At 47.9% G+C, this 14,553-nt stretch overlaps 1 protein-coding gene across 1 annotated transcript in view; it reads right to left on the bottom strand.

Moving 5' to 3' along the window:
* LOC143781551 (mediator of RNA polymerase II transcription subunit 30-like) overlaps nucleotides 1-7,985 on the bottom strand; it is a 50,938-nt gene extending 42,953 nt beyond the window's left edge. The window contains exons 1-2 of the mRNA XM_077268192.1: nucleotides 7,936-7,985; nucleotides 5,107-5,248 (exon numbers count right to left, since the gene is read on the bottom strand). Of these exons, the coding sequence (XP_077124307.1) occupies nucleotides 5,107-5,184 (78 nt within the window). The 5' untranslated portion in view covers nucleotides 5,185-5,248; nucleotides 7,936-7,985. The remainder of the gene's footprint in view (nucleotides 1-5,106; nucleotides 5,249-7,935) is intronic.
* Nucleotides 7,986-14,553: the final 6,568 nt, after the last annotated feature.

The raw sequence follows: 14,553 nt of genomic DNA, 5'->3' as shown, positions 1-14,553 counted from the left end.
CTGCCAGAGCCTCCTCATTCCATTTAGTGAGCACAGACCATTTTCTAAATTTCTGGCAGTATAATTCTGCCGTTTCCTGACCCTGACACAGGGCCAACAAGGTTTTTTCTGCATGATCCACAGAGTTAGGATCGTCATACAATAATGCGTCTACATTAAGCAATGCCGGATCCCCTGATTCAAGGGAGAATGCCCAGTCCTGAGGGTCACCACGCAGCAGAGAGATGACGATTTTAACCTGCTGAATGGGATCACCAGAGGAACGGGGTTTCAAAGCAAAAAACAATTTGCAGTTATTTTTAAAGTTCAAAAACTTGGATCTGTCCCCAAAAAACAAATCAGGAGTTGGAATTCTAGGCTCTAAAGCCGGAGTCTGGACAACATAATCTTGGATACTCTGTACCTTTGCAGCAAGTTGATCCACACGAGAAAATAAACTCTGAACATCCATGCCAGCGCCAAAAACCTGAACCACCCAGAGATTAAGAGGAAAAAAGACAAAACAGACTGCAGAAAAAAAAATGGCTCAGAATTTTTTTTTTTTTCCCTTCTATTGAGATGCATTTAATTCATTTTTGGCCAGTTGTACTGTTATGCACTGGTGGTTTAGGAGCAACATGGGACGTGCTCTGGAGGAGGTGGTACCTGTACTAACCGCAGTTCCTGAGCTAAACACAACACTAGAAGTAGCCGTGGGATGTTCCTGTCACTCCCTAGACACCTCGTCACAGCCGGAGGACTAACTACCCCTAAAGATGGAAACAGGAAAGCTATCTTGCCTCAGAGAAAATTCCCAAAGGACAGACAGCCCCCACAAATATTGACTGTGAGTGGAGAGGGAAATGACACACAGAATGAAACCAGGCTATAGCAAAGAAGGCCAATCTAGCTAGATAGATTGGACAGGACAGAATACTGTACGGTCAGTATAAAAATACTAGAAAAATCCACCACAGAGTTTACAAAAATCTCCACACCTGACTAAAGGTGTGGAGGGTAAATCTGCTTTCCAGAGCTTCCAGCTTAACTGAATAAATCCATACTGACAAGCTGGACAAGAAAAAACATAGAAAGTGCTGAACGATTAAGTCCACAATATGTGGACAGCAAAAGAACAAGCAAGGACTTATCTTTGCTGAACTGGTCAGAATATCAGGGAAATCCAAGCAGAGATGTGAATCCAACCAGGAACCATTGACAACTGGCACTGGCTGAAGGATAGAGCCAGGCTATATAGCCGAGCCAGAATAGACGATCAGTGGAAGCAGCTGCTGACTGCTAAATCCAAGGAGCAGCCGTACCACTTAAAACCACCGGAGGGAGCCCAAGAGCAGAACTCACAAAAGTGCCACTTACAACCACCGGAGGGAGCCCAAGAGCGGAATTCACAACAATGTACGCAACTCCACTCCCATAGGGGTGGAGCCGCATATTCATTACTGTAATGAGCGGTAACGGTGACCGCTCAACGCTGGAAGAAGCTGTCGGCGCTGGAGAACCAGGGACATGCAGGGACCGCACCAGGAGCAGGTGAGTATAACGGGGGCATTGCGCGATATTCACCTCTCCTCGTTCCACCGCCAGGCTCAGCTATACTGTACAGTTAATAATATCAGCATAAACTGCATTTTATGGGGCCATAATTTACTTTTATGCAGCATTATATGGGGCAAATTTCCTATGGAGCATCTTATGGGGCAATAATCAACTTTCATGCAGCATTATATGGGGCAAATCTCTTTATGGAGCATCTTATGGGGCCGTAATCAACATTTGTGCAGCATTATATGGGGCAAATGTTTCTATGGATCATCTTATGGGGCAATAATCAACTTTTATGCAGCATTATATGGGGCAAATGTTTCCATGGAGCATCTTATGGGGCAATAATCAACTTTTATGCAGCATTATATGGAGCAAATTTCCTATGGAGCATCTTATGAGGCAATAATCAACTTTTATGCAGCATTATATGGGGCAAATATCTTTATGGAGCATCTTATGGGGCCATAATCAACATTTGTGCAGCATTATATGGGGCGTATTTTAATATGGAGCATCTTATGGGGCCCATCATGAACTGTAAGGAGCATTATAAGGGGCTCCTGATTCAATATTGATATTCAAAAACACTTAACCTACTGATGTCTCAAATAATTTTACATTTATTGGTACCTATTTTTATTTTTGAAATTTACTGGTAGCTGCTGCATTTCCAACCCTAGGCTTATACTTGAGACATTAAGTTTTCCCAGTTTTTTGTGTCAAAATTAGGGGTCTCAGCTTATACTCGGGTCAGCTTATACTCGAGCATATACAGTAATTCAATGGTTCCAGAATGTTTTCATAACTTAGGACCTTAACAGGAGCATAGTAAGGTTGGAGACTTGGGCCTCTCTACCTTTAAGAGTACCCCCAGGAGAGGGATAGTTAGGTTCCCTGTTCCCAGGACAGATTGCGGCCCCCCTTCCTTACCAAAGACCACCACAGCGTGGCAAAGGATTAGAGGAAGAACACATGCAAACAAACTGGAGAGGTTAACACAGACAATGCACAATCTGCAGCCTAGGGGCCATATGCATCCCGTGATTCCATTCTGTGTGGTCCCAACCATTTGATAGAAATATGCTTGTTTGACAGAATAACTATGTGAGTAGCCACACAGGGGAGTAGTGGCGACAACTGAGGAGCAGGAACAGGCAAGTGCTAATGGTGTCCTGTGTATACTGTACTTCTCAGGAGAACGAGGCCTTGTCACTCATTTAACACTCCAGAAAGTAGTATGTGAACTAGGCAGGTGGCCTCTATGTCTGTGGCTCGCTCCACTGTAGTCTATGATCTGTTGTAGAGAGTCTACGTCTAAATCCCAGAAAACAGTTGCTTGCTTCTTGGCATAAAGCCCTTTCTGTTCAGGGGTGTATATAAACCCTGACCACATTTCATTAGAAGGTTGTACACCCTTGGTCTAGACTCTAGAGGAACTACAAGTATATAAGCTCACTACAACAACTCTGCTAATTAGTAATTCCAGGACAAGTTGCAGCTGTGGCTATACTCCAACAAATACAGTGCCTTGAAAAAGTATTCATACTCCGTGGACTTTTAAACATTTTTTCCCACGATACACACACATACCTAAATGTATTTTATTGTGATTTTGTGGATGTGATATACCAATACAAAGTACCAAGTATTTGTGAAGTGTAAAGGAAATGATAAATGGTTTTCTAAATATTTGAAAAAAAAATCTCAAAATTGTGACATGCATTAGCATTCATCCCTCTGTAGTCTGACACCCCTAAATACAATTCTGCGTGATCGTTTCCATACAGAAGTCTCATAATGAGTAAATCGAGTCCACCTGTGTGTAACTTATTCTCGGTATAACTACAGCTGTTCTGTGAAGGCCTCAGGAGTTTGCTTGAGAATATTAGGGATCTAGCAGCATCATGAAAACCAAGGAACACACCAGAAATGTCAGGGATAAAGTTGTGGAGAAGAGACAAGCAGGATTAGGTTATAAAAGAATAGACCACGATCTGAATATCTCATGGAGCATGGTTCAATTCATGATAAAAAAAAATGGAAGGAGTATGGGACAATTCAAACCTACCAAGATCACCTAAACTGACATCTCAAGCAAGAAAAGCACTATTTAGAGAAGCAGCCAAGAGGCTCATGGTCACTCCGGAGGAGCTGCAAGGATCCACAGCTCAGGTGGGAGAATCTGTCTACAGGACAACTACTGTATTAGGCTACTTTCACACTAGCGTCGGGCTCGGCCGGTCGCAGTGTGTCGGGCCGAGGTTACCGACGCTAGCGTTCTCTGCGCCGCACAACGGGGGCAGCGGATGCATTTTTCCAGCGCATCCGCCGCCCCATTGTGAGGTGCGGGGAAGTGCGGGGAGGTGGGGGCGGAGTTCCGGCTGCGCATGCGCGGTCGGAAAAAGCAGACCGTCGGCGGCAAAAAACATTACATGTAGCGTTTTTTTGTGCCGACGGTCCGCCACAACACGGCGCAACCGTCGCACGACGGTTGCGACGTGTGTCAATCGGTCGCAATACGTCGCTTAATGTTAGTCTATGGGGAAAAAACGCATCCTGCAAGCACTTTTGCAGGATGCGTTTTTTCGGCCAAACGACGCATTGCGACGGATTGCAAAAAACGCTAGTGTGAAAGTAGCCTTAGTCGTATACACCACAAATCTGGTTGCTATAAAACAGTATCCAAGCAAAAAAAGGAGTGTATACAGCGAACGTTGAGGGAACAGTGATAGACGTTTATGCAAAGAACTTCTTGAAAACTTCAACTTGAAAAAGGCATCTGCCAAAACGCGTAGTTTTAGGGGGGTGAGGGGTTACATTATTTGTCTATACATGAAACATTTTTGGATTCATTAAATATTGAGAAGTTCTTTGCATAAACGTCTATCACTGTTCCTTCAACGCTGGCTGGATACACTCCTTTTTTTGCTTGGATCAGAGGCGTATCTAGGGTTTCTGGCACCCGGGGCAAGAATTCATTTTGGCGTTCCCCCCAGGACATATGCGATTTGCACACTTAGTCATGTACCCACGAGCCGCTCTCCTTAATGCTCTCAATATTCAGTGAAAAACTGAGAGAAGCAGAAGAGAAGCTCGTTGTCACAGGACCATAAGTATGAAAATCACATATGAGTGAAGTGTCCATGTGACGACTACTGGAGCCTGCAGAGCTGAATCCTGACATCGCAGCTTCTGAATTCTCACAACGCATGCACTGCACACTTTTAGGATTCTCCCTTGCCGGTGGACAGTCATGTCAGCACAAGCATGTGATTTGTATACTTCTGACCACATTCCGACTAGACGTGGCCGGCCTCGCTCAGTTCATTTTCATAGAGTGAGGCCACGCATGTCTAGTCAGCACATGACCGCATGTATGTAAATCGCCGGCACGAGAGAATTCTGACAGCGTGCAGTGCGCATTGTGAGAACTCAGAAGTCTGCAGTCACAAAGAATGACTGCAGACTCATTACAAACCGGGACATCCCCTTTAATGCTCCTAACATAAATAAAAACATGAGAATTAGTCAGTATCACAAATAACATTTACATCCAGGTACCTTATAGGTGACGTCGTCTCTGGAGCCGATCTCCTTCTTTTCTTCATCTTGTCCAGATCCCATGATGAGTTTTCTCATCCACAGCCGTCTCTGCAGACTTCCATCTTCTCCGTTCTTTTGCAGAAAATCTCCACATGATGCCCTTAAAGATACAAGTGTCATTATAATGCTCCTGAATAAAAAATTGCCCCTCCCTCACTATATTTGCATAAAATATGACCCCCACACTGTCCCTCTTATGGTACATGCTCTTCACACTGACCTCTCCTTTCCATACCGGACCCCTCTTCACACTGTCCTCTCATACTGTGTCCCCCCTATAGGGCCCAGTATTTATACTGTACTCTCTCATCACACTCCCCCTTCCTGGTATACTGTCCGCTCCTGGCTGTGCCCTTACACTGTCCCTCCATGCTACGCCCCCACTACTCAGTTTCTATTCTATGCCCAATCACTTTTCTCCCCTCATACTGGCTCCTCACACTATTCCCCTCCCTCCTCATACTGTCTCCTCTCACATCCCTCCTGTTCACCATACTGTCTCCTCATATATTTACCCCCTCACTTTCTATACTGCCTGCTCACCTGACTCCCCATTGTGTCTGCACACATCCCATCACCCTCACTCCCCGTACTCTGTAAACATGCATTTTTCACATCACTACTCATACTGTGCCCGCATACATTCCCCCATTCGCTCCCCATACTGTCTGCACCCATCCCCCCATATTGTTTCCTCATACATGCCCCCCATTCTCCTGTACTGTTTCCTCATATATGCCTATTATTTTCCTCTACCCCACCCCATCATTGCTCTCTTCACTACCTCCATCTTCGCCTTCTCCACCACCACTATCATTGCTTTCTCCCCATCACCCCATAATTTCCCATTCCACCACCTCAATCATTTCCTCCTTTGTCTTTTCCACCATATCCATCATTTTCTCTTCCCCCACCATCCCCATCATTGCCCTTTCCACCACGATCATCATTGTCCTTTCCGCCGCCATCACCATACTTGCCCATTCCACCACCTCCATCATTTTCTCCCCCTCCAATATCATCAGTGTGCTTTCCACCACCACCATCCTTGTCCATTCTACCACGTCCATAATTTCTTCCCCCTCATTATTGCCCTTTCCACCACCTCCATGATTTCCTACTCCCCACCATCATTGCATTCTCCCCCCACCACCATCGACCATTCCAATTTCCACCTCCATCATTTCCTCCCCCCATCATTGCCTATTCCACCTCCATCATTGCCCATTCCACCACATCCATCATTTCCTCCTCTCCCTCCATCCCAATTATTGCACTCTCCCCGTCAGCCCCATCATTGCCCTCGCCTCTTCTCCCCGTACACACTCACACAAAACCATTTACCTCTCTGCACATTCACCCGCAGCGCTACGCATGCACGCACAAACACACACACACATGTTGCATACAGTATAATGGCCACACCTAGTTACTCCTACACACGCGGCTGAGCTCCGTACACCTTGCACACACGGCTTCCGCTCTGTAGACCTCGCACACACCCAGCACCGCTCCATACACCTTGCACACATGGCTCCGCTCCTTACACCTCGTACACACCCAGCTCCGCTCCATACACCTTACACACACGGCTTCCGCTCCGCACACACCCAGCTCCGCTCCATACACCTTGCACACACGGCTCCGCTCTGTAGACCTCGCACACACCCAGCTCCGCTCCATACACCTTGCACACACACTCCGCTCTGAACACCTCGTACACACACGGCTCCGCTCCATATACTTTGCACACACGGCTCCGCTCCTTACACCTCGCACACACGGCTCCGCTCCATACACCTTGCACACACACTCCGCTCTGTAGACCTCGCACACACCCAGCTCCGCTCCATACACCTTGCACACACGGCTCCGCTCTGTAGACCTCGCACACACCCAGCTCCGCTCCATACACCTTGCACACACACTCCGCTCTGTAGACCTCGCACACACCCAGCTCCGCTCCATACACCTTGCACACACGGCTCCGCTCTGAACACCTCGTACACACACGGCTCCGCTCCATACACCTTGCACACACACTCTGCTCTGTAGGCCTCGCACACACCCAGCTCCGCTCCATACACCTTGCACACACGGCTCCGCTCTGTAGACCTCGCACACACCCAGCTCCGCTCCATACACCTTGCACACACACAGCTCCGCTCCATACACCTTGCACACACGGCTCCGCTCTGAACACCTTGCACACACACGGCTCCGCTCCATACACCTTGCACACACACTCCGCTCTGTAGACCTCGCACACACCCAGCTCCGCTCCATACACCTTGCACACACGGCTCCGCTCTGTAGACCTCGTACACACACACGGCTCCGCTCCATACACCTTGCACACACGGCTCCGCTCTGTAGACCTCGTACACACACGGCTCCGCTCCATACACCTTGCACACACGGCTCCGCTCTGTAGACCTCGTACACACACGGCTCCGCTCCATACACCTTGCACACACGGCTCCGCTCTGAACACCTCGCACACACGGCTCCGCTCCATACACCTTGCACACACGGCTCCGCTCTGTAGACCTCGTACACACACGGCTCCGCTCCATACACCTTGCACACACGGCTCCGCTCTGTAGACCTCGTACACACACGGCTCCGCTCCATACACCTTGCACACACGGCTCCGCTCTGTAGACCTCGTACACACACGGCTCCGCTCCATACACCTTGCACACACGGCTCCGCTCTGTACACCTCATACACACATGGCTCTGCTACATCCACATAAACCACTCCTGACCCCACACAAAACCTTACCCTCGTTCAGCACCATGAAAACCAGCAGAGTCCAGCACTACACAGAGGTCCTCCCGTCCCGATCATGTGACTCTGACTCCTCCCCTCCTGTGACCTCATCCTAGGTCCTGTGCACACAGAGCAGCAGCAGCCATAGTTGTGGGGTTGTGGCTAAATCCCAGTCGGCTATAGGCCCAGGTCCCTCTGTGCACTGGGATTTCGCTTTCTCACACAGTCGGCTATTTCCCAGTCGGCAGAGGGACCAGGGCCTTTAGCGGACTTGGATTTCGCCTGCTCTATATAAGAATGCTAAATCCCAGTAGATACAAGGACCCTCATTGTATATAGATAGATATGAATCCTGTCATGTGATTTTGTGCAGTAATATTGAGCCGCAGACTAGATATGACATCTGATTACACATTTATTTATATGTGACAATTATACACACGAATTTTCCCCTTAAAGGGAACCTGTCACCACGTTTTTGGAAGATGGGATAAAAATAGCGTTAAATAGGGGCAGAGGTGGGCGTTACATTAGTGTGTGTGTTATGCGTTTATTACCCACCTAAGTTGCCGAAATAACTTTGCAAAGTCTCCGTTTTCGCCTGTCAATCAGGCTGGTCAGGTCACATGGGCGTGGTGTCTTCACCCAGATTTGGCGTAGTTTTCCGTTGGTGGCGTAGTGGTGTGCGCATGCCCAAAGTCCGGAATCCTCTTCCAGGGGATTTAAAATAGCGCGGTGTTCGTTATTGCATTGGTGATCGGTGGGCGCGGCCATCTTCCTTTGGCCGCGCGTGCGCAGAAGCGGCGCTCTGCTGGCCGCGGCTTCAGGAAAATGGCCGCGGGATGCCGCGCGTGCGCAGATAGATATCGCGGCGGCCATTTTCCTGAAGCCGCGGCCAGCAGAGCGCCGCTTCTGCGCACGCGCGGCCAAAGGAAGATGGCCGCGCCCACCGATCACCAATGCAATAACGAACACCGCGCTATTTTAAATCCCCTGGAAGAGGATTCCGGACTTTGGGCATGCGCACACCACTACGCCACCAACGGAAAACTACGCCAAATCTGGGGGAAGACAACGCCCATGCGACCTGACCAGCCTGATTGACAGGCGAAAACGGAGACTTTGCAAAGTTATTTCGGCAACTTAGGTGGGTAATAAACGCATAACACACACACTAATGTAACGCCCACCTCTGCCCCTATTTAACGCTATTTTTATCCCATCTTCCAAAAACGTGGTGACAGGTTCCCTTTAATCCCAGTGTGTACAATATTCTGCGCCAATCTCATCCTCGTCCCGTTTTATTTACTGGTGATCATTTTTGTAGATCACACAACCACAGATTTTTTTCCATGCATGCACCTAGGAGTGTTTTAACCCTCGGGCGATTTTCCATTTTTTTTTTATTTTTTTCCTTCCCATAACTTATTTTTCCATCCACATCGCCGCTGGGAATTTTTTTTATTTTGGCGGGACGTTCTTATTGATACCATTTTGGCGCGGATACCATGTTTTTCTCACCTCTTATTTCATTTTATTGCAATGTTGCGGCAACCAAAAAAAAGTCATTATGGCGTTTCGAGTTTTTTCTCGTTATACCGTTTACTGATCAGATTATTTTACATTTTGATTGGTCAGACCTTTCTGAACACGTCAATTCCAAATTTGTGTATTTTTTTAATTGAGCAAAAGCAATATTTTTTTTTATATATTTCTATGATATATGACGTAACTGCATCATGCGTTGTGAAGGGGTTAATACTAGAATTATTGGCCAAATGGACCAGGTCCTTCTGCCAACTTGGATTTAGCCTGCTCTCTGTGAGAAAGCTAAATCCAAGTGGGATAAAGGAGCAGGTCCCTTGGAGTGGTTTAATACCAGACTTAGTAAGCTAAAACACCAGGTCCTTCTGCCCACTTAGCTTTAGCTTGCTGTATATAACAAAGTCTAGTGGGCAACGCAGTCCACCAGAGATTCACCAATCTGATGCACTGTAATGATCCCACTGGTTCACTGTCGGACTTCCGTACTGTAGTGCCCCTGTGTCACGCTGGGGGCAGTCCGGCAATCCAACCTACTACAATGTTTCCGCCAGGTGTGATGACACAATGAGTAAGGCGGCACGACCGTTGAAACGCGTTTGATTTTAATGCACTTTAAGCCTGTGACTGTCACTGGTAGGAATCACCCGTTTTTGTGTCTATGGATATGAAGATGGACTTTGGATTTATGTGCTTTTAACAAAAATGGAATAAAAGGTATTTTTTATGGACATCACCCACGCTGGACTTCTGCTTTTTCTTCGTACTAATTTTTTAACTCCGTAAGAGTTCAGAAATAGTGATGAGTGAACGTGCTCGCCACTACTCGTTACTCGCCCGAGTATCGGGGTACTCGGCGAGCAGCGAGCATTTCCGGGATTATTCGGCGGTAACTGCAGTCTCCACCCAGCAGTTTTGGCGGACTTTAGAGACCCAATCACGGTGCAGGGATTGTCTGCCAGGCCATGAAACACGGCAGCCATCTTTGTTGTGTCGTGCAGTGATTGGCTGGGCCGTACAGCATCATCCCGAGTATAAGAGACCTGGCGTCGCCCTGCTCGCCGCATTCTGTTCCTGTTTCAGCGAGAATAGGGAGAGCTGCTGCCGAGATAGGGTCGGAATCGTGGTTTTAGAGTTAGTGTAGGTCTGTAACTCTTACATCCACAACTCCTCAGACACCAAAAGTCCTTTTTAGGGCTAATTCGTGGGTCCCGATATTGCAGCGCTAGGTAGGCAGGGCATAGCATATCCACATCAGTGCAAGGCCTGCAGGCACTGTATGTGCGTCCATTGCTCCCACTGCATCCCTCCCAAAGCTCCATAACTGCCTGCTGCTGCAGCTTATTTACTGTCTATATACCTATTTTTCCTTCTTTTTAAAAAAAAAATCCCCCCCCCCCAAAAAAAAATACAGTCTGTTCTGTCAGACTGAGGCCTGTTGAAAAGTTATAGTTTGTCAGGCATACGTAGCATAGTTGTCTGTGCGACCCTTGTGCTCCCTTTTTTTTGGTGTTTTAAATTCACTGAAAAAGGCCTCATATATCTGCGTGCTCCATATTTGGTCATTGGAGGCCGGTGTACTTATTTTTTGACTGTGTGATATTCATATTCTATACAGCACTATTTCGTATCAAAAAAATTCAAAGGCCACAGATTTGCCATTGTGGTATTTCCGTTACAGCCGTCATATATCTCTGTGCTCCAAGTTTGGGCATTGGAGGCTGGTGTACTTATTTTTTGGCTGTGTGATACTCAAATTCTATACAGCACTATTTTGCATAAATTAACTTAAAAAAAAAAATTGAATACAGTCTGTTAGGTCAGGCTGAGGCCTGTCTGGTGTTTGGGTTTGAAAAATCATAGATTTGCAGGCATACTGATCAGATATTATTTTGCTACTAATAAAGACATTTGTGTTGAGCATTTGAAATAGTGCAGTAGTCCATTTAAAATGGTTAAGGCAAGGGACGGGGAAGTGAACGTGATGCTGATGGTGCATCCAGAGGATGAGGCCGTGGGCAAGGTGAAAGTGGGCAACAACAAAGACCCACATCTTCTCGCTCGACATTCCTGTCCCAGTTTCTAGGGGACCGCAGCACACAACTATTGAAGCCAGAGCAGTGTGTAACGGTTGTTGGTTGGATAGCGGATAATGCTTCCAGTCACTTAGCCACCACCACCACCACCTTGTCTTCCGCACGGTCAAGTCTGAGTAGCCGTGAGTGAGGCCAGGATATTCCTCACCCTGATCCTCCTTCCTCCCACCATGCCGAGTGCCCTGAGACAACTGATCCCACACTTGGACACTCTGAAGAGCTGTTCAGTTTTCCATTTCAAGATTCAGAAATCTCTCCCAGTCAACTTGAAGTGGGCAAAGATGAGATCGGATGTAGAGCTGCCCAAAGCTTTGACCAGCCCCAGTCACACGAAGGCAATGGTGGGAAAGTGTCACAAAAGGTGGACCATGATGAGACACAATTTCTAGAAAGTCAGGAGGAGGCGCAGGGTGCAGATGTGGACGACGAGGTACTGGATGACATAGTAACTGACCCAAGCTGGCAGGAGGACATGGGTAGCGAGGACAGCAGCACAAATGGGGAAGGAGGCATATCCCCCAACAGGCAGGAAGAAGCAGTGTGGTGGCCACAGACTAGTGAAGAGTGAAGTTGCCATTCCACCTGTGAGATCTTCCCGAGTCTGGCTATTTTTTACAGACTCTGCCGATAACCCTAAACAGGCCATTTGCAGCACCTGCCATGCCTGCTTCAGCAGGGGTAGCAAAACAACCAGCCTGACCACCAGCATGATCAGGCACATGCAAGCAAAGCACCTGACTTTGTGGGCTGAACCCCAGGCTCGAGGACCACTGTCTGCTGGTCACACCACTGCTTCTTCCACTGTTTTGCATAGAAGCCAATCCCCAGTACACCGTGCATGTGAAGATGCCTCTAGCCCTGCACCTGTTGTGGCCCACAGTCAAGCAGCACCATCAGCAAGCCCGTCCACGTCCTTGACCCAGCACAGCGTTCAGTTGTCTATAACCCAGTCTTTGGAACGCAAGCAGAAATACCCAGCCAACGCCCCACAGGCCACAGTCCTCAATTCTAATATTTCTCTTCTGCTTGTGCTAGAAATGCTGCCTTTTAGGCTTGTTGAGACGGAAGCATTCCGCAACCTGATGGGGGCGGTCATCCCAAGGTACTCGGTCCCCAGTCGCCACTATTTCTCCCGGTGTGCCGTACCGGCATTACACCAGCATGTGTCCCACAACATTACCCGTGCCCTCAACAATGCTGTTACCGGGAAAGTCCACCTAACCACGGACACGTGGACAAGTGCTTGTGGGTAGGGACGGTACATCTCAATGACGGCACACTGGGTTAACATAGTGGAAGCCGGGACCCAGTTGGACCTTGGGATGGAACACATCCTCCCCATGCTGAGGATTTCTGTCCCTATGTCAATCAGGGTTGCCCCCACAGTCTACAGCTCCTGCACCTCCTCCTCTTCATCCTCCATCTCTGAAATCAACACATCAGTCAGAAGCTGGAAGCACTGCAGCACTGCCTCAGTCAAGCGGCAACAGGCTGTGCTGAAGCTAATCTGCATAGGTGACAAACCGCACAATGCAGAAGAGTTGTGGACAGCGCTGAAAAAGCAGTCAGATGTTTGGATGACACCACTGAACCTACAGCCAGTCATGGTCGTGTGTGACAATGGCCGTAACCTGATGGCTACTCTGAGGCAAGGTGAGCTCATACACACACCTTGCTTGGCCCATGTGCTTAACCTCTTGGTTCAACGATTTCTGAAAAGCTACCCGGAGCTGCCGAATCTGCTAGTGAAAGTATGCCGTCTGTCTGACCTTTTTAGAAAGTCAGCTACAGCTTCAGCCGCCCTTGCCATGCTTCAGCAGCGTTTTCAGATTCCAGCTCACCGACTATTGTGTGATGTCCCCATCCCCACGCGCTGGAACTCTACGCTGCTGTTATGATCTGGTGGCCCAGGAGCAGCATGGACGAGCTCTGGAGTAGGTGGCCTCTATACTGACCGCAGACCCTGAACTTAACACGCAACTAGAAGTAGCCGTGGGATGTTCCTGTCACTCCCTAGACACCTCGTCACAGCCGGAGGGCTAATTACCCTTAAAGAAAGAAACAGGAAAACTATATTTGCCTCAGAGAAAATCCCCAAAGGAAAGACAGCCCCCCACAAATATTGACTGTGAGAAGAGAGGGAAATTACATACGCAGACTGAAAACAGAATTTAGCAAAGGAGGCCACGCTAGCTAGAAAGAAAAGACAGGACAGAGTACTGTGCGGTCAGTATTAAAATACTACAAAAATCCACCACAGAGAATACGAAAATCTCCACACCTAACTAAAGGCATGGAGGGTAACTCTGCAACTCCAGAGCTTCCAGCTTGGCTGAATAAATCCTTACACAGACAAAGCTGGACAAGAAAAAACATAGCAATTCACTGAGCTATAAAGTCCACCGCATGTGGACTGCAAAAACAAAGCCAGGACTTATCTTTGATGATTTGGACAATCCAGCAGGAGAAACCAAGCAGAGATGTGAATCCTCCAGAAAACAATGGACAACTGGCACTGACTAAAGGATCCAGCCAGAATAAGTAGCCCAGTCAGAATTGGTAGTAAGTGAAAGCACCTGATGACTGCTGAGATCAGGAGCAGTACCACTTACAACCACCGGAGGGAGCCCAAGAGCAGAATTCACAACACGCTGCATATGTTGGAAAGGATTTGTGAGCAGAAGAGGGCCGTTGTTGACTACCAACATCAAAAAGGCCATCGAATTTCAGGTCAGACTCCACACATAAGACCTCAGGAGTGGACATGGATGTCAGACATATGTAACATCCTCCAAAACTTTGAGGACTGCACTAAGATGGTGAGTGGCGATTATGCCATAATTAGCATCACTATCCCGCTTCTCAGCATTCTGAAAAACTCTCTGCTCACAATCAGAGAGGATGCATTGCAGGCGGAGCACGAGGACATTGAGCAAGGAAACATACAGGGGGATTACACTCAGCCCAGCCTCATGTCTTCTCAACGTGGATT

The sequence above is a fragment of the Ranitomeya variabilis genome, chromosome 6 (genome assembly GCF_051348905.1).
Source record: "Ranitomeya variabilis isolate aRanVar5 chromosome 6, aRanVar5.hap1, whole genome shotgun sequence".
NCBI classification, from domain to species: Eukaryota; Metazoa; Chordata; class Amphibia; order Anura; family Dendrobatidae; genus Ranitomeya; species Ranitomeya variabilis.
This window is presented reverse-complemented; position numbering and strand designations above follow the sequence as displayed.